General features: G+C 49.4%; 1 protein-coding gene across 2 annotated transcripts in view; it reads left to right on the top strand.

Annotated features, from left to right (window-relative positions):
• Positions 1 to 18,655, top strand: part of DNAAF9 (dynein axonemal assembly factor 9) — a 2,133,167-nt gene that overhangs the window by 1,793,254 nt on the left and 321,258 nt on the right. For both annotated transcript variants that reach the window (XM_069632250.1, XM_069632251.1), the window contains one exon: positions 2,877 to 3,012. In XM_069632250.1, coding sequence (XP_069488351.1) covers positions 2,877 to 3,012 — 136 coding nt within the window. The remainder of the gene's footprint in view (positions 1 to 2,876; positions 3,013 to 18,655) is intronic.

The following is an 18,655-nucleotide window of genomic DNA, read 5'->3' as shown; positions in this document are numbered from 1 at the left end:
CCGCGAAGAGAAGGGTAGTACCTTTTAACCGAAAGAACTCTGCGGCTGGTTTCTTTCCTGGCAGTACAACGACCTTCATCTTTCCTCCATGGTGAGGCCTCCTCTTCCTCTGGACGAAACACCGACTTGCACCCACTGCCAGGAACAACTGCCCCCGCTGGAGCTTCCTTCACACTTAAGGTACTGTGTCCCGCCTGGCTTCCCTTGCGACAGATCGTTCGGGGTGACAGTAAAGCCTCGACTTTCTAACCTGGGCTGGCCTGGGACACCCTAGCTAACTTTTCCTGACTTTAATTTCATCCTTTGTGTGCAAACTATCTACAAGACTCTTTGGGCATAACCCCACTGTGTGAACCTGGACCCCTTCTGCTTGCTCTCTCCAAGAGCTGGGGCTTGCAATTGACTTCCTTGCTCTCCAGTAGAACTCTGCCTATCCTGCCTTACTGTGGTTCTTTTAAAAGTATTGAAATTTGTGTGCTTCCATAACTCTACCCTTTTTCCCTCCCTTTTTGATAACTTATTAGAGTGCCATCTTATGTTAAGCGCTCACCTCCGTCTGAAAATAAGTGGTGTTTCTCACTAAGACTTGTCTAATAAGTAATTAGGGTTGTATATATATAATAGTGACTGTGTGCTGAATTTACTTTTCTCATTATGCCAGTGTGATTTACAAGTGTGTCTTTAAATAAATAATTATATACTTTTACACCAAAGCTCTGGTCAGAGTTTGCTTGTGTTACTGTATCTCCGTACCTATTGTGTATACTCTATATACTGCCTAACTCTTCTTGAGAGAAGTCTGACTGCTCAGCCACAGCTACCAAGTGAATCTGTGTGGTACAGACTGCTACCAGGTGGGTTTACTGCCAAACACCTCTAGTCTTACATCTTTTGCAGTTGTCCCTAAGGGAACTGCACAGGTTTCTGCCTAACATTCCCGGATCCAGACTGGAGAAATGATTACATGAGATTTCGATTTAGTGTATTGCTAACAGGAGAAATAATTGAAATTAGAAATCCCGCCGGGCTGGACCAAGTCCAATGTTGTTTTTGTCATAGCATAAAAGAAAAGGAAACTCTTGAGCATTTGCTATTGGAATGCGCTGCCATTAGAACGGAAAGATTTTGCAGTTTTGGCAAAGTTGTCTTTAATACTGAAAGAGTTATTCCAGAGGTAATTTGGTGGAACATGCTTCATGGTAATTCGGCGGCACTAAAGTTGGCACTGATTCGATATTTATCGGAAGTGTGTGGCTTAATTACGGTAAAATTAAAAATATAGGCAAAGATTTGGAGCAAGATTTAATCTTGTGATGCCTCTTTTTCTACTAGGTTTTTTCCAAATGTAAAGAAAAAAAAAGGAATTGCTGAGCTGTGTACTCTATTGTGGAGCACTTTCAGGAATTAGAGAGGCAGACTCTTTCTGGCCCCGGTGGTGATTATTCTTGGGGCAGGAGTGGTTTCACTTCTGCGAGGATATCAAACATGCACTGCAACCTTTTTATATGAATTGTGTGGACTAAGTTTTTAATTTGTGAAGCTTTAAAGTATCAAAAAATATTGATTAGTGTAATTCTCATCTAGTCTTCAAGGAGTCTAGTCTTCAAGGAGTATTGACATTTTCTATATACAAATTGTCAATTGTTTTAAAATGTTTCTTAAGAAAGAAATCTTTCATAGTAATGTATTTTTAAGAATTACATATTTTGCTGTAATGAAATTAAATGCATTTTAATGGTTGATTTTCTATTTGCTGACTATTTGAAAAGTTGTATTTTGAGTAACTAAAACAGAGAATTAAAAAAATGTCGTTGTGGGAAGCCTTGTGACGCGCCCCGTAACTATCCAGTGGGCTGTCCAGTTCAAATTAGTCTACCTCGCTGCATGGCTGATCTTCCCCCGCACTCCCTTGCCGCACCTTCCCAACCCCCAAATCCCCTACACCCCCTGAGTTGAGCCTTGGTACCCGCACATCGTCAACTTACAAAAGAAGCAGCATAGCCCTGCCATTACCGCTCTCTACCTGGAAAAGGGGCCTAGAAGGTGCAGTTTCTGTTTCCACCACAAGGGTCAACGTCCATTTCTCTGAACTGGCCATTACTGATCGCTGCCTGCATGGTGTCCTGGTAGTCCTCTGAGGTTGTTGCCAGAATGGTGGTACTTTCTTAAGTCTAGTAGAAGTATCTAGTATTTGCACAGATCCATCGGAGCGCACAACTGCGAACTAGCTCGACCCAAAAACTTGACGCCGAAAGTACTCTCTGCTCCCAAGAACCGGGGGTGTCCTTTCCAACTCTTGTTCAGATTCTTAAAAAGACTCCTAGTCTGCTGACGAGAACTATATTGGGGCATGTGACTCCAGGAGACTCGCCCATCTTTTCAAGCTAGTGAAGGACTTTTTCTGATGTTGTGAATTAATGTATAAGGATTTGTGTAGTGTGTTGTACTCATTTATTTTCAACATATTAGCTCTCCAATGGCTACTTACCTGGTTCTGTTTATTAATTGCTTTAATATTCTACAGTATTCTAAAACTGCTTTAACTGTATACTAAAAGTGACGTGTTAGTGCTCTTGTCTAAAGGCTGTATTTGTATTCTCTCTGAGTGCTTAACTGTACCCTTCACCACTAACTCTTCCTGGTCTAAGCCTTGCTGCTCAGTCGCTCTACCCAGACAGAGTTTAGCTAGACCTTCGTGTCTATACCTGTTCACCAGGATGGGGAGGCCACTCCGAATATCCCCACAGGGCTGATTCTGAAAATCCATCTAACACTGGCTTATTCTTTTTGCTTCTCGTTCTCTGCTTCTAAATAATGATCCAGTGATTACCTTTTAATTAAATATTCTAATGACCTTTTGTTTTTTTATATTATAGGTCTAGCGAGCAATGTGGTATTCACAAATCTGACTTCAGAACAGAGGAACCCACTCCTCGTTCAGCTCCAGAGCCTTATTCGAGCTGCAAACCCTACTGCTGCATTTATTCTTGCAGAAAAAGGAGTTGTTACAAGGTAGGTTATTCTACAAAGCCAAGTATACATAAATGCTCCTAAAGTTTGACATGGAAAATGTTTATTTATTTTGGTAAACACACCTGTTTTACGAATACCCAAACATTTGCGTCTCATTTCCCCAATGGCGTCAAATTGTTCCTTTAAACATGGATTTTCCACATCTGTTGAAGAAAGTGGTTTATTCATCCTAAATCGTGAACTCTGAAACACCAAGTACAGTTCTAGGACACAGAGAGAGCTGTTAGCTATTTCCCACTTCTGTTACACCAGTTCAGACCCCATTGTTGTTGAACATATTCATTTTACTTGTTCAGCTGATATTCTTGAGCCTTTATTTTAGTTCAGGAACATCTGCTCTGTGGGTCCACTTCAAAAAGACATGCTGCATCCTTTTCTTTAGGACAAAGCCGTTTGGTAAGTCAGAATCAGGAGATGGACAACTCCTTGTAGTATGAGATAAAAATGTTTATTTAGGGCAAACCACTGTCAACTAGATTGGTCCAGTCCATATACCAAAAGAAATAAGAGTCCAAAAGGGTGCACACCAGGATGTCCTGTCATGAAACCCATCTAGCCTAATTCTACCACTACAGAGTAATAGAACTATAAAATAAATGGATAAAGGATTCCTGCCCACTTGTCTAGCTTCTGAACCGCACCGGTTAGAGCCTTAGCACACTCACAAGTCCAACATAAATAAGTTCCCAAGGCAGAAATGTAATGTCTCCTGGCCGTTTTACCTATATTTCAATTATCCCTTACGGTGGCCGGGTCTCTCCCGGTTTGTTATGGAACCTCTTCAGATCCTGCCCCTCCATTGGGGCCTTGGTTTCGTCACTACTTCGGGGGAAGTGTTCAGTTACTTGCCCAGTCTTGGGCTGTGTGGTAACTCCACCCCTCTTGAACCTCGTTTTTGCTTACCCTAGCTTGGGGTATACAGCCTCTCCCCCAGTGTTGGGCTGTGTGGCGGCTCAGTCCCACTGACTTTTCGTTCTCTCATCCCGTCTCAGATTCCTCTTGGGAACAGCCTGCCCGACTCCCTGGCTGTACTACATACCTGTCGCATGGTGGGGGACATTCCTTGGGGGACGCAGCTGAGTAGTTCCTACTGTTCATTCCCATGCAGGCTTCGGTTCTTCTTGCTGCTCTCTGCGGGTGTCATTCGACCACCTCTGCAGCAGTCGTGTCACTTCTCAGTTTAGTGGGGCAGTGCTTCTTAAACCGCAGGCCTGGTTGTAGGGAGCAGCGCTCTGTGGGCTTTCTTGCTCTCTGCGTCATCTGGGTGGAAGGTCTCCCGAACTTCGTCTCGAAGAAGGACAGCCCTTCTGTGTGTCTTGGCTCCCCGAGTTGTTGAGCGGCAGCCCAACTCACTCTCTCGTTCCTCCTTCTGCCGGTATTGTTTAGCTTTTATAGCTCTCTGGAAAGGAAGGATAGCTCAGGGGTAACACGTTTGTCTTCGAAGCAAGGCAATGTGGCACAACACAGGTTTGAATTCCAATCCTGTGCTTAGAAACCACTCGCTTGTATTAAGCGTGTTATAAATGAACACTAAAATAAAAATAATCAAATACAAATTAAGCAGTCCATTGGTTTTCTGGTAGCAACAGCGCCGGGTCTGAAACCAAGCCAGGTTAATCATTCTCACAGGGATGGTCTGTCCTCTAAGCAGGCGGGGGAGAAAATCACCCCCTTTGAGATCCCACTTGCCCTGTCCCCTAGAGTGTGTACACAGCTTAGCGGACCCACCTCCCTATTCCCAAAGACTGCGATACCTCCTTGGGGAGAGGAGACACGTTCTTTGGATTGGTCACGGCCATCAATGTGAGGAGCTACATATGTGGTCTGGCTCGGTGAGGATAAGTCATAGGGGAAGAACTCTGGGTAGGATAAACCAAGAAAGCCGCAGCTTTCTCAGGAGTGCAGACATCTTTGTACCCGAGCAAAGAATTCATACAATACATATAGAACAAGAAGGTACTTCAAAGTACAATACTGAAAGAAATCATAATTTATAGAAAAACACATTTTTATTTGAACATTTAGACACTTAAAAGGAAAGGAAAATCACATTAACCCATGTGATTGTACAGGTTTAATTGGTCAAAAGAAGTGTTCACAAATTGATGTGTTTTTTAAAGGAAGCGTTGGAAGCAGGTATGATTAGAATGTGTCCAAATGCAAATACCGAATCTGTGAGGGGACTTTCGAGTGGATTGGTTCCTCAGACGTATCCCATATCTATGGCAGGTAATCACCACAGCTGTGCTGCTTTGGAAAATTTTTGGCGTCTGCGTCCTGCATCAATGATGTCGATACGCTGTCCTCGAGGGCCTCCGTCGAGCAAACGTCACCGGAAGTTATAAGTAGGACGCACAACGTCCGTAGCCTCAGTTCCGTTTTTTCCGCGAACGTGTTCGCTTGGGAGATCTCGGCGCGTCTCGGTTCTTCTGAGTTATATTCTATCGGTCTTTGACCTTGTTCGTATTGTGAAGTACATCATGTCTTCATCTTCTTCTACCCCACGGCCGGGTTTCAAGAAGTGTCGGGACTGCGGTTACAAGATGTCGCTTATGGACCCGCACGACGCATGCCTCTGGTGCCTCGGTGAGGACCACGCCACAGATGATTCTGACGATTGCCAGTCGTTAACATCGAAGGCCTTGCGGGAGAGGAAGAAGAAGCTTTCTGTCGGGTGGGTTTCCAAGCCCCGAAAGTCGAAATCCGCTGGGCTTTCGACCGACATTTCGAGAAGCGACTCTCCGCGTCATAGGCGTAAGTCCAGGGGGTCTCGGTCCCGGAGTGGTTCCCGCCATTCCTCTGCCTCTTCGAGGCACTCGCGGAAGCTCCGTCACCGGTCGCCTTCCCCATCCTCGTCCGAGGACTCCGCCCGTCGGCGGTTTGCTTGTCCCAACAAGCCCTCTACTCCTGCGGAATGGGATGCATTTCACAAGGAGATGATGGCGATTTTTCAATCGCAAGGCTCCGTTCTGTCTGCGCCTTCGAAAGAAGCTGGCAGGGAACGTACTAGGGCCACCGCTCGCACGCCTTCGGGCTCGGGTGGTCGGCGCGATCATCGGGCGCTTTTGAGGTCCCAATCGGACAAGGTGGATCGCTCTAGTTATGCCCGCTCCAGGTCCTCGACGCCCTCGAGACCGTCGAAGCCTGTGAGGTCTTCGAAGAAGACGTCAACGCCATCAGTGCCATGTCCGTCAAGGGACTCTCTCGAGACTCCGCCTCCGAGGAAGTCATCGGCGCCGAGGCAGTCGAAGGACACGCTCGGGGCTCTGCCTTCGGGGCCTGTGTCAAAGCCATCGGCGCCACGCTCGACGTCAATGGCGATTTTGTCGACGCCTTTCGAGGATGTTTTATCGGAGGTATCCCGTGCATTGGTGGAAACCCCAAGGAAGGCCCTGAAGAAGTCGTGAGACCTATCTTTGAGCCTTTTTCTATGCCCTCCTCCAGGGACTTATTCCAGCCTCTGGATTATATTTCTGAGGTGGAGGAAGGGTCTGAGGAAGGTTTGGTTCCGGATGAGGTTCCTGACGAGATTTTGTCTGGTCCTAGCCAGATTGAAGACTTGTGTCAGTCTTTGCAGGACGCCAGTGGTCTTGATACCTCCCTGAAGGTTGAGTTTGGCAGGCCTGAGCCTGGTACGCATGCTGACTTTTCGTACAGGCGGGTGATGTCGAGGGTGACAGAGTATTTGGGGTGGTCTGCGCCACCACTGGATTTTCTGCAGGATGACCTGACAGATATTATGGACCTTGGTCCACCAACTGACCCGGTACTGCCATTCCATATGGCCTTGCAACGAAGGGTGTCGGCGGCTTGGACTGCTCCAGAGAGTCTCCCGGCAGTTGGTAAGTCATTGCTGAAAAAGTACTGCCCAGCCTGTGGTGACCCCGGCTACTTGTCCATGCACCCTACTCCGGAGAGTTTGGTGGTGCAGGCGGCTACGGCCCCAGAAAAACAGGCGTCGTACCCTACCATCCATCCTGATAGGGACGACAAACATTTTGACGGTTGGGCGACGATAGTCTTTTCTTAAGGGAGTATGGCTTTGAAAGCAGCCAACTCCGCGTGTGCCTTAGCACGTTTCACTCACACTCTGTGGAATTGTGTTTCATTGGCGGCTGAACATATTCCCAAAGGGGAGGAACGGGATGGCTTTCTTGCCCTGGTACAGGATGGCAAGAATGCCATGTGTGAATCCGGTCAGGCAGGTCTGGATGTGGCAGACTGTGTCAGCCGGTCCATGGCGGCTAGCACCATGATGCGCAGATTTGCGTGGTTGCGGAAGTCGGGGTTTGCTCCGGATGTACAAGCCCGGCTTCTCAACATGCCCTTTGATGGTGACCAACTTTTTGGCAGCAAGGCTGACGAGAGCCTTGAGAGGTTGCAGACCTCCAAAGCTGCAGCGAAGTCGTTGAGCGTTGCAGTTCGCCGACCTCTGCCTTTTCGTCCTAGGTGACAGCAATGGAGGGGAGGTTCCTTTCGATACTACTCTTCCTTTGGTAGATCGAAGGGAGCTACCAGTCAAAGGGGCCAACGTAGGAGTACCAGAGGTGGAAAACAAGGCCGCTCGAGCAGTTGCCTCTTTGCCCTCAGGCACTGCCGCAGCCGCTTCAGCTCAGTCATAAGGCCATGTCCCATGGTTCGCCGGTTGGGGGAAGGCTGGCGCAGCATCTTGTAGAATGGCATGCCATTAATTCAGATGTGTGGGTTCTGGAGATCATAGCCCACGGCTACTGTCTTCCTTTCCAGCAGAGGCCTCACGACAATCCACCAGGGAATCTCTCTTTGAAGAGTCGGATCCTCTCCTTGTGCAGGAAATCAAATCCCTGCTGGAGAAAGGTGACATAGAACTGGTGCCTTTAGCGGAGAGGAACGTAGGGATGGTATTCCCCTTCATTTTTTGATTTCGAAAGAAGATGGGGGATTGAGACACATCATGGACTTGCGTGGTTTGAACACGCTCCTCAGGAAGGACAAGTTCAAGATGGTTACTCTCTCTCAAGTCCTCCAGGCCCTTCAACTTCAGGACTGGTTAGTGTCTCTCGACCTCAAGGACGCTTACTTTCATGTGCCGATTCATCCCAAACACAACAAGTACCTGAGGTTTGTGGTTGGTGACATGCACTTTTAGTTTCGGGTCCTGCCGTTCGGATTGACCTCCACCCCGAGGGTTTTCACCATGCTCATGGTGGTGGTGGCAGCTGTTAGGCAGCTGTTAGGCAGAATCCTGTGCCGTGCCCTTAGGGACCACTACACACGATTAAGACATCAGGTGGTAATACAAGTTTTACCTTTGGTACAAGCCTGTACTACTAAGTTATAGTGGTAGCAGAGCAGCCAGGCTTATCTCAAGAGTATATGAGCAGTAGCAGAGATTACACAAAGGGACCACAATTACTGTGACTCAAGCAAACACTGACTCAAGGTTTCAGGTAAAAAATATAAGTACATTTATTTTTAAACCATCAGTTATAAACACAACACTTCTATTAACCTTTAAACAAAACCACCCGTTAAATATACTACAACTAACCAATTCACTATGTACAATATATCTCAAGGTAAGTACCTTGTGTTTGAATGAACCGGTGTTATGAACAAAACACGATATCGCGGATAGGGTTGCAATCAATTTTTGACAGTTCGGTCTACTAAATAAAAGCGTATCCGTGACATGAAATGCTACCGGGGCAAAAACACACTTAGCACCTGAGATACCCAGAGGGAGTTGGAGGCAAAAATCACAGGCTATATTTAGGTTAGGCAGACATCATTGAGAAACACTCAGAAACAGGAGTTCAAAAGTCAAAGAGCCGGCGTCAGGGTTAAATGATACCGGAGACCTGTTGCCGAAGATCACACCGTTAGACAGTTCACGATTCAGCGTAGCCCAAAAGTATTTTGATATTGTCAATGTTCGGAAGCAAAAGTTATAAAAAGGAGGGAAGACAAGGACTAGCCTTGAGGATGAAGAAAAGGGATTCAGCCAGTTTCCGCGAGCAGAACACAGTACCTTATTCAAATGGTGCAGCTGGTGCCCTGGCAGTTGTTCCTGTTGGTTTCCCGCAGACCCACAATTCCTGGAGCTTCGTTGTGAAGGATGACGTCTGAAGGGGGTCTTCACCACACAGGGATGAAGCTGGCAGCAGCGACAACGAATAAAAGGTGCGCTCCTTAAAAAGAGGAGAGGCTCGGCAGGTGGCTATCCGGACCACTACAGCAGTGTGCAGCGATTTCGACCACGATGGAGACCTCTGTCTGAAGAAGATGAGCTGGTTATCCCCACCAGGCTCAAGGGAACAAGACTCCAGACGGGATCTTCTCTTAGTCGTCGAAGGGTAGATAGCTCAGGACTGCAGCAGGGCTTCACCGGGACAGGGTAGTTGCAGCAGCCGTCGTTCTCTCCGCTTCTCTTTGATTCCTTGTAGTTCTAGAGGGGACTCTGACATCTAGCCCAAGAGACCTTCCTTTTATGCGCAAAACCCCCATTCACACAGCCTGGCTGTCAATCACACAGCAGGGGGGTTGTCCAGCCGGGACAACCACCTCAGCCAATCATGGCAAAGTGTGACTTCGGTTTCCTAGGTTACCCTGTGCAGGGAGTGACTACACCCCCTCCTTCACATTCAGCCCACCTAGACACCCAGATGCCTTGAGGAGGCCTTCGGAGCACAAGCCCGCCAAAAGACAGTGAACAAAGAAGGCGAACCTAGTTTGCAGCGCAAAGTAAAACACAAGAAGGACTTTAACAAAAAGAAATGGTGAATAAACCCAACCGGAGCCAAAAGAAAGACGATTTGGTCAAGCGGGATTATGTTCCAGGCTAATATAATAGCCAAGAACAGTACCACGTTTATCTAATATAATTGCGGTAGAAAAGTTAGGGTAGATACCACTGCCACCAGCCAAGTCTAAATGTTAAAAGAGCGAAACAATGCCCAGGGAGGTACAGATTAGCCATTTCCAGTACTCCATGTAAAATGGGGTGTACTGGGTCTGTGGTAAAAGTGACTATGTAAAGTAAATGGCAACTTTACCTTTCTCTCGTGGGGCAGTAGCCCGCCCCAGCGAAATGGAGTCAAAGGGCAGTCTAAAAGACAACCGTGAGTTACTACACTGAGGGTGCTGTGTAACCCATACAAGAACAGGGGCACCTGGAGTGGTGTGCTCCAGTGCCCAAGATCACACAATGAGTAGAAACACATAGGCCAAAACACATGTAAGAGTGAAAAAGGATGTACACTCTTACCAGGTGGAAAAAATAAACTCCAGAAATCCAGCAAAGCTGCTGGGGGACTCACTAGGTGAGGGAAATTAGCCCTAGAAGGAGAATTCTCCCTAACAGCACCGTATCTCAGGAAAGGGGGGATTCACGTCTACCCCTACCTGGACGATTGGTTGATCAGGGCGCGCTCTCCCGAGCAAGTCCTGGATCATCTGTCAGTCACCTGCCACTCCCTTCACAGGCTGGGCTTCTCCCTCAATTTAAAGAAGTCCCACTTGACCCCAAACCAGCGGCTCTAGTACATCGTAGCAGTGCTCGACACATCCCTGGGGCAGTGTTTCCCTCCCCAGGTGAGGGCTCATCACATTCTGCAGATGGTGCACAAGTTTAACATGCTCAGTCTCCCGGCGTTCAAGTTCTTGAGGTTGCTAGGCCTCATGGCATCCTGCATTCTCCTGGTGCCAGAGACCAGGCTGTGGATGAGATATCTGCAGTGGGCTCTCAAGATGCAGTGGTCGCAGTCCTCCGGCAGGATGTCGGATCCCGTTCAGGTGCAGCCCTCGGTCGCCCAGGATCTTCTGGGGTGGGCTGTCGAAGGCAATCTGATGAAGGGGGCTCCATTTTGGCTACCCTGGCTGGAGGTGACAATCGTGACGGACGCATCCCTCACGGGATGGGGAGCTCATGCCAACGAATTGACAGTCAGCGGTTGTTGGGCTCCGTCGGAGTCCAGACTCCATATCAATCTGTTGGAGCTGAGGGCCATTAGGCTAGCTCTGAAGGCTTTTCTGCCGACTGTGCGAGGGAAGAATGTCCTGATTCTGGCGGACAACACAGTGGCTATGCAAAAACAAACAAGCTCAACAAAAAGGCGGGGGCAGTGTCACTTCCTCTATGCAGAGAGGCGATGCAGCTCTGGTTCTGGGCCATTCAGCAGGAAATTTCGATCTCAGCAGTTCATCTGGCCGGAGACGGCGGACGCTCTGAGCAAGCAAAGCACGATCTCTCATGAGTGGGAGCTGGCTCAGGAGATTCTCCTGGAGATCTTCGCCCTTTGGGGAACCCCATTAGTGGATCTCTTCGCCACCAGTGTCAACCGGAAGTGCGAAAGGTTCTGCTCGCAGGAATTTCCTCCAAGAGGAGCCTCAGGGGACACATTCGTGATGGAGTGGTCCTTCCCACTGCTGTCCGCGTTTCCTCCAGTTCCCGTCATTCCGCAAGTGCTACGGAGGTTATGGAGGTTCTGTTCCCAGACGATCCTCATTGCTCATGGGCCTTGAGAACGTGGTACCCGGACCTTCTCGACTTGTCCATCTGTTGTCCTCCACGCCGTCTTCCCTACCGAGACGATCTTCTCTCATGGGAGGGGGGGGGGTCAGGTTCTCCATCCATAGGTCAGATCCCTCAACCTTCACACTAGGCTTCTGAAAGGTTGAGGTATAAGGGTTGGGACCTCCCTGAAGACGTGATGGAGGTGTCGCTTTCGGCCAGACGGCCTGCAACAAAGTCCCTGTACCGCTGCCGTTGGAGAAAGTTCAGCGACTAGTGCAGGGTTCAGAATGTGGATCCTTTTTCATGCGACCTTCCTGTGGTTCTGTCCTTTTTACTTTCCTTAGCCCAAAAGGGCCTGCAAGTGGGTACTATTAAAGTTTACCTGGCTGCGCTGTCCATATTTAAGCGCTCTTCTGAGGAGTGTTCTTATTTTAAAATTCCTTTAATTTCTCAGTTTCTGAAAGGGCTCACTAATGTATTTCCACTGTCACCTTTCCAGGTGCCAGGTTGGGATTTGAACCTGGTTCTAAAATTCCTCATGGGTGTTCCATTTGAGCCTTTACATTCTTGTCCTTTGAGACAGTTAACCCTTAAAACTGTATTTTTAGTTGCGGTTACTTCCGCTCGCAGAGTGAGTGAGTTGCAGGCACTTTCTGTTAAGCCACCCTTCGCGGTGTTTCATAAGGACAGGGGTGTCCTTAGGGTTCGTCCTTCCTTTCTTCCAAAAGTTGTGTCGGAATTTCATTTAAGCCAGAAGGTCATTCTTCCGGTGTTCTATCCTCCTCTGCATCCTGGTAAGGAAGAGGAGAGGCTCCATAGGTTGGATCAAGTTTCTACATTTCACGCATGTCCCGGGTCAGAGTGAACAATCAGCTTTTTATAGGATACGCTGTAAGGCGTTTGGGACAAGCTGTTACTAAGCATACTTTGTCTAGATGGATTATCTTGGCAATTTCTGAATGTTACCGCTTGGCGGGTAAGGACCCTCCGTTAGGTTTACGGGCCCATTCTACTAGGGGTGTGGCTGCCTCTACTGCTCTGCAGAGGGGTGTTCCCATTCGTAACATTTGTGAAGCAGCCACATGGGCTTCGGTCCATACTTTTGTAAGACACTACTCCCTACATTCTATCCATGGGCAGGATCTGGCCTTTGGCAAGGCGGTCCTTTATTCTGCAATTTAATTGGGCATTCTAAATTTCTAAATTCTAAATTCTTTCCCCTCCTCCATACGTTGGTACTGCTTTGGGAGTCTGTCATAGATATGGAATACGTTGGAGGAACCAATCCCCTCGAAGAACAAGTTACTTTCTTACCTGGTAACGTTCTTTCGATAGGATGCTCCGACGAGGTATTCCATATTGTACCCTCCCAGCCTGTCCCGCTACAGAATTTCTTATGCGATTGCAGCTTACGTTTCCGCAAGGCTTTCTGTGGTCATACTGGCAGAAGATTGGTTCCACACGTTCTGGGAAAAAACTGCAACTGAGGCTACGGGCGTCATGCGTCCTACTGATAACATCCGGTGACGTCTGCACGACGGAGGCCCTTTCGGCGTTTTCATTAGAAAACGTACTTTTTTCAAAGTCATCGACGCAAGATGTCGGTCGCTCGGGTATCAGGTTTCAAACGGTGTTCAGGTTGTGGCACCAAGATGTCATCACTAACCCAACGAGTTGTGTCTCTGGTGCCTCGGTACAGGCCACAGGACTGACTGGTATCCGTCGTGTGCCAAAATGCAACCTAAATCCCTTCGCGATCGAGCTGCAAAATTCGCTCTGGGGAGACCGCTTTCAAAATCACTGGCGCAGTCGATGGTTGTTGGGCAGAATCCTGTGCAGTGCCCTCAGGGACCACTACACACAATTAAGACTACAAGTGGTAATACAAGTTCACCTTTGGCACAAGCCTGTACTACACTGTTAAAGTGGTAGCAGTAGCGGATGTTAGGCATAAACCTGTGCAGTTCCCTTAGGGACCACTGCAAAAGATTTAGGACTACAGGTAGTTGGCAGTAAACCCAATTGGTAGCAGTTTGTACCACCCAGATTTACCTGGTAGCTGTGGCTGAGCAGTCCGACTTCTCTCGAGATGAGTTAGGCAGTATATAGAGTATACACAATAGGTACAGAGATACAGTAGCACAAGCAAACACTGACCAGAGCTTTTGTGTAAAAGTATATAATTATTTATTTAAAGACACACTTGTAAATTACACTAGCACAAAAAGAGGTAAGTAAATTCAACACACAGTCACTATTATAGATATACAACCCTGATTACTTATTAGACAAGTCTTAGTGAGAAACACCACTTATTTTCAGACAGAGGTGAGCGCTTAACCTAAGATGGCACTCTAATAAGTTATAAAAAAAGGGAGGGAAAAGGCAGAGTTATGAAAGCACACAATTTCAATACTTTTAAAAGAACCACAGTGAGGCAGGTTAGGCAAAGTCTACTGGAGAGCAAGGAAGTTCAAATGCCAGGCCCACTCTTAGAGAGAGCAAGCGAAATGTGTCCAGGATCACACAGTGGGGTTATGCCCAAAGAGTCTTTGTAGATAGTTCAAAAAAAGATGAGATCAAGTCAGGAAAAGTTAGCTAACGGGCCCCAGGCTAACCCAGGTTAGAAAGTCGAGGATTTACTGTCACCCCGAACGATCTGTCACAAGGGAAGCCAGGCGGGACACAGTACCTGAAATGGGAAGAACGCTTCAGCAGGGGCAGTTGTTCGAGGCAACGGGTGCAAGTCGGTTTTTTCGTCCAGAGGAAGAGGAGGTCTCGACCTGGAGGAAAGATGAAGTACGTTGCACTGCCAGGAAAGAAACCAGCCGCAGAGTTCTCCGGTTACAAGGTACTACCCTTTTATTCGCGGTAGTAGTAAACCGTGGTGTCCCGGTTGCCGGGGTGCTTGGCACAGGCAAGGCTGCCACGAGATGATCCAGGAAGGCGAAAAGACGGGCAAACTGGTTATCCCCACCAGTCAAAGGAAGAAGACTCTCCGGACTGGAGCAGGGCTCCACCGGTGGTGTCGTCGTTGCAGGTCGGCTCGGCTTCTCCCTCCTCAGATTCTTTAGGTCCTGTGGCGACTTCTGAAGTTCTAGTCCCCACAGCCCTGCTTTTATGCAGAAAACCCCCATTCATCAGTCCTAGCTGTCATTCAAACATGCTAAATCACACAAGAGTGCGACTTGAGTTGCCGAGGCAACTCAGTCCAGGGTGCCTAAAGCCCCTCCAACACCCCCTCTGGTACCCAGACAGACTGGCAACACTTTTGGAGGCTTCTGTGGAGAAGCCCGCCAAAAAGTGGAACAAAGGGCTCGACTTGGGTTGGAGTCACAGAAGCGAACACAAACGCCATTTTGGAACAGAGTTTCGTCAAAAAATACCAACCGGTCAATTTATATTAATTTAATAAACCGGCGGTATGTCTTTAGTAAAAAGTGGTAGCCTCGAACAATGGGAAAATCCCATAGGAATATATTTGAGGTCGAATATAAAAAGTAGTATCCACTGCCACCAGCCAAAACTCGGTCGGGGGGACTGGACAGTGCCCCCCTCAAACAATAGACCCCGGGCAATCGAATTGCCCCGACCAGTACGTCCACATTATGATGGTTTGTACTGGTTCTGTTCATAATTTAAGACTAGTAAAGCCAATGGTGACTTTACATGCCCTGGGAGACAGTAGTCAGTCCCAGGGTATGCAGTCTATGTTTGGGGGTCTCTACGACACCCCTGGGTTATTGCATGGAGGTTGCTGTGTAACCCACATACCAAAAACACATGAAGCCCTATGGGGTAAAGGACCCCATAGTCCATGAAAACACATACAAAGTCAAAGGAACACCTCAAATCATGTCTAAGAGTGGGAGAAAAAGAGACTCACTCTTAGCAGGAGAAAAAAATAAACCCCAAAAATCCAGCAAAGCTGCTGGGGGACTCACTAGGTTTGGGAAATTAGCATTAACAGAGAATTCTCCCTAACAGCCAGACTTATCTAAAGAGTAAATGAGCAGTAGCAGAGATTACGCAAAGGACCACAATTACTGTGACTTAAGCAAACACTGACTCAAGGTTTCAGGTAAAAAATACAAGTACATTTATTTTAAACCGTCTGTTATAAAACACTTCTCCAGCATGGGGTCTGGCATGGATTCACATGCTCATGAATATTCCCTGTCGTCAGGCTGAGAATCCTTGATAAAGAAAAAATCAGTGTCATTTTCGTTTCTGATCTGTCTTTCTTAGTAGTAACCAATCACTGGTCTCTGGGTCATACTGTCCCCAGCCAATGACTGCCCTCTCCCTAAGCCCCACCACTGGCAGCAATTCTCAGATTTTTACCGCACATTGAAGTGTTGGGAGTCCTCGTGCTATAGCTCTCGAACTTTTACTGCGTTTTGCGCTTTTTCAAAGGGATTTTGCTCATTTTTCGGTTTAATCGAGCCTCAAGCTCCATTGTTTCTACTTCCGATCAACGGGGACCCGTTTTGGATTTATCTACGCCCCTCAAGGGTGAGGTTTTCGTAGAGTTACGCGCCTTGGAGGATTCCAAAAGTTTCTGAGGCCTACCTCGCGGACAAGAAGAACATGGCCCAGGAGAAGGGAAGCTCGACTCCCGGCAAACTGTTAAGGATCTGCCCTGGATGCACCCTACAAAATATGTTCAAGGAGGATGAGCAATCGAAATGCCTTTACTGCCTCCACGAGGACAAAATGCACTTGAAGGACTGTGTGATTTGCATGAACATGTCGGATCGGACTATGAGGGATAGTCAGACCCGTCTCTCCACTGGCTGGAAGGCAAGAGCCCAGCAGGTGGGAAGAAGAAGTCCGAGCGGTCTTCTAAGTCCTGTGAGGGTGCCCTGGCGACGGGCCCCCAACAGAAGGCAAATCACCGCGAGTCTGCGCGCACCGGGAACGCCGAACGGTCGGGCTCCTCGGCTGCCAGGCATGGTGCACCTTTACCGATGCCATCAACCGCGAGCCAACGCTCTGGCTCGGGGAAGAGAAAATCCGAGAACCCGGCTAAGCTTCTGGAGAGGCCCCGGGCGATCTCTAAGGAACCGGCCGAAGGGGAGCGAGGCGGTGACCCTCCCCCTAATGTGAAGGCCTCAAGCGCGCCCAAGGTGGTGAAGGCCTTGATTCACCCGGCTAAGGCCTCTATCGAGGGAGTCGCTGCGGCCCTGGCGAAGCCTGTGGAGGATACCCTAGTGAAGGCTACCTCGGGGCCCAGAGTTTCCCTTCCTCCGCAGAGGGAATCCTCTTTTAAGCAGATCGTGAAGACCCCGGTGGAAAAAGAGGGGGGGCTGGCGGTGGCCGCTACGGACACGGACACAACCTCCGAGGAGGAACTGACCGAGAATTTGGAAGAGGCCCGGTCCTACGGGAGGAATCCAGACGAGGGGGACGACGAGAGCGAGGGTGGCAACGACAACGAGGTTCCTGTGGATGAGGAGCAACCGTCGTGCCCGAGCCACAGGACAACTCGGCGGCCATTTTGACAGCAATCCAAGCCTTATGCACAGAGATAAGGACAAGACTGTCCCTACCCCCGACGGATGATCCAGCTGAACCGGGCCCGTCGGGAAGCCCTCCAAACAAGAGGAGGAGAATTCATCCAGTGCCCCTTCAGCCCTCACGGCCTTCTCAGCCTTTGTTGCCTTCCCTGGTCCCGAGAGACGACACAGGAACAGACACAGGAACAGACACGGCCAGGACAGGGACAGATGGCGGTGACGACGGGACTGACCTCCCGTCTCCGATTCCTCGGGCGTCCCCGCCCGACGAGATTGGCTCCTTCCACGCCATGATTGCCAGGGCATCCGAGCTTTTTCAGCACTGCCCTGAAGAGGAGAAGAAGGAAGGCTTCCTCTACCGGTGGCGCGAGGCTAAGAGGAAGACTGTCCTCGCGGTGCCGTTGCTGGATGACATCTGGGACGAGGGACTTGCCCTCCTCAAGAACCCGTTCATGACACCTGCCAAGAGGGACCGGTACCCCGACGCCGCCCCGTTGTCTCTTGGGGAATAGCCGACCCCGGATTCGGTCGTCTCAGCAGCAGCCAAGAAGAAAGCGGAGGGGGCATCGGCTTCATCTTCAACTTCCCCACCGGACGGCGAGGGAAAGAAGCTGGACGCCATGGGACGACGAGTCATCTCGTTGGCGACGACTATTAAGGCAGCCAACGCCCTAGCGATTGTGGCCCGCTACGACAGGGAATTGTGGTACAAGATCGCCCCCCTGTTGGACTTCCTCCCGGACGACAAGAGGGCAGAGACCTTGGCGATCCTACAGGAGGGCGAGGTGGCATTGGACCACGCCATAACTGTGGCCACGGACATTGCCGACACCGGTTTCTGCCAGTTGGGCAACAGCGACGGATTTCCGCCAGGACGTGCAAGCCAAGGTTTTGGACATGCCCTTCGACGGGAACAATCTGTTTGGAAAGACAGTGGATGAGTCGCTGCAGGCCATCAAGACCGACACGGAGAAGGCTCGGGCCTTGGGAGATATGCAGCAATGGCGGCCACCCTTTCGGAGCTCCGGAGGCAAGCAAGGTGCCTCCAAAGGATTCGGCGGCGGCTCCTCGACCTACCGTCAGGCGGCCCGTTCCTCGTCGCAAGAATCCTACAGGGGACAAGGCAAGTCAGGTGGATCTCGCCGTCGTCGCCAGGGAGGCCAAGGAGGCAAGGCTGCTTCCAAGCAGGGCTGAACCGGCCATTGGGTCGGGCCCCCTCCGAAGCACCCCGGTGGGAGGCCAGCTGGCAAATGTTCGTCGGCATGTGGGAGTCCATCTCCACCGACCGTTGGGTGCTGGATGCCCTGGCCCACGGACACACTCTGGAATTCCTAAAGAAGTGTCCCCGAATTCATCCAGTGGCCAGGAAGGAAAACCACGTCCCTCAACTGCTGTTAGAGGTAAGGGCGATGCTCAAGAAAGGAGCCATCGAGCTTGTTCCAAAGAGGCTCTGGGGCTCCGGCGTATACTCAAGATACTTCCTCGTCAGGAAGAAGACAGGAGGTTAGCGTCCCATCCTGGACTTCCGTCGGCTGAACAAGTACATCAAGGCACAGAAGTCCCGTATGGTCACCCTCCAGCACGTGCTGGGCCAGCTGGAGGAAGGCGA

This window comes from Ambystoma mexicanum, chromosome 6q (assembly GCF_040938575.1).
Source record: "Ambystoma mexicanum isolate Mex_15411 chromosome 6q, UKY_AmexF1_1, whole genome shotgun sequence".
Taxonomy (NCBI): domain Eukaryota; kingdom Metazoa; phylum Chordata; class Amphibia; order Caudata; family Ambystomatidae; genus Ambystoma; species Ambystoma mexicanum.
The sequence above is the reverse complement of the archived record's forward strand: the minus strand, read 5'-3'. Positions and strand labels throughout refer to the sequence as shown.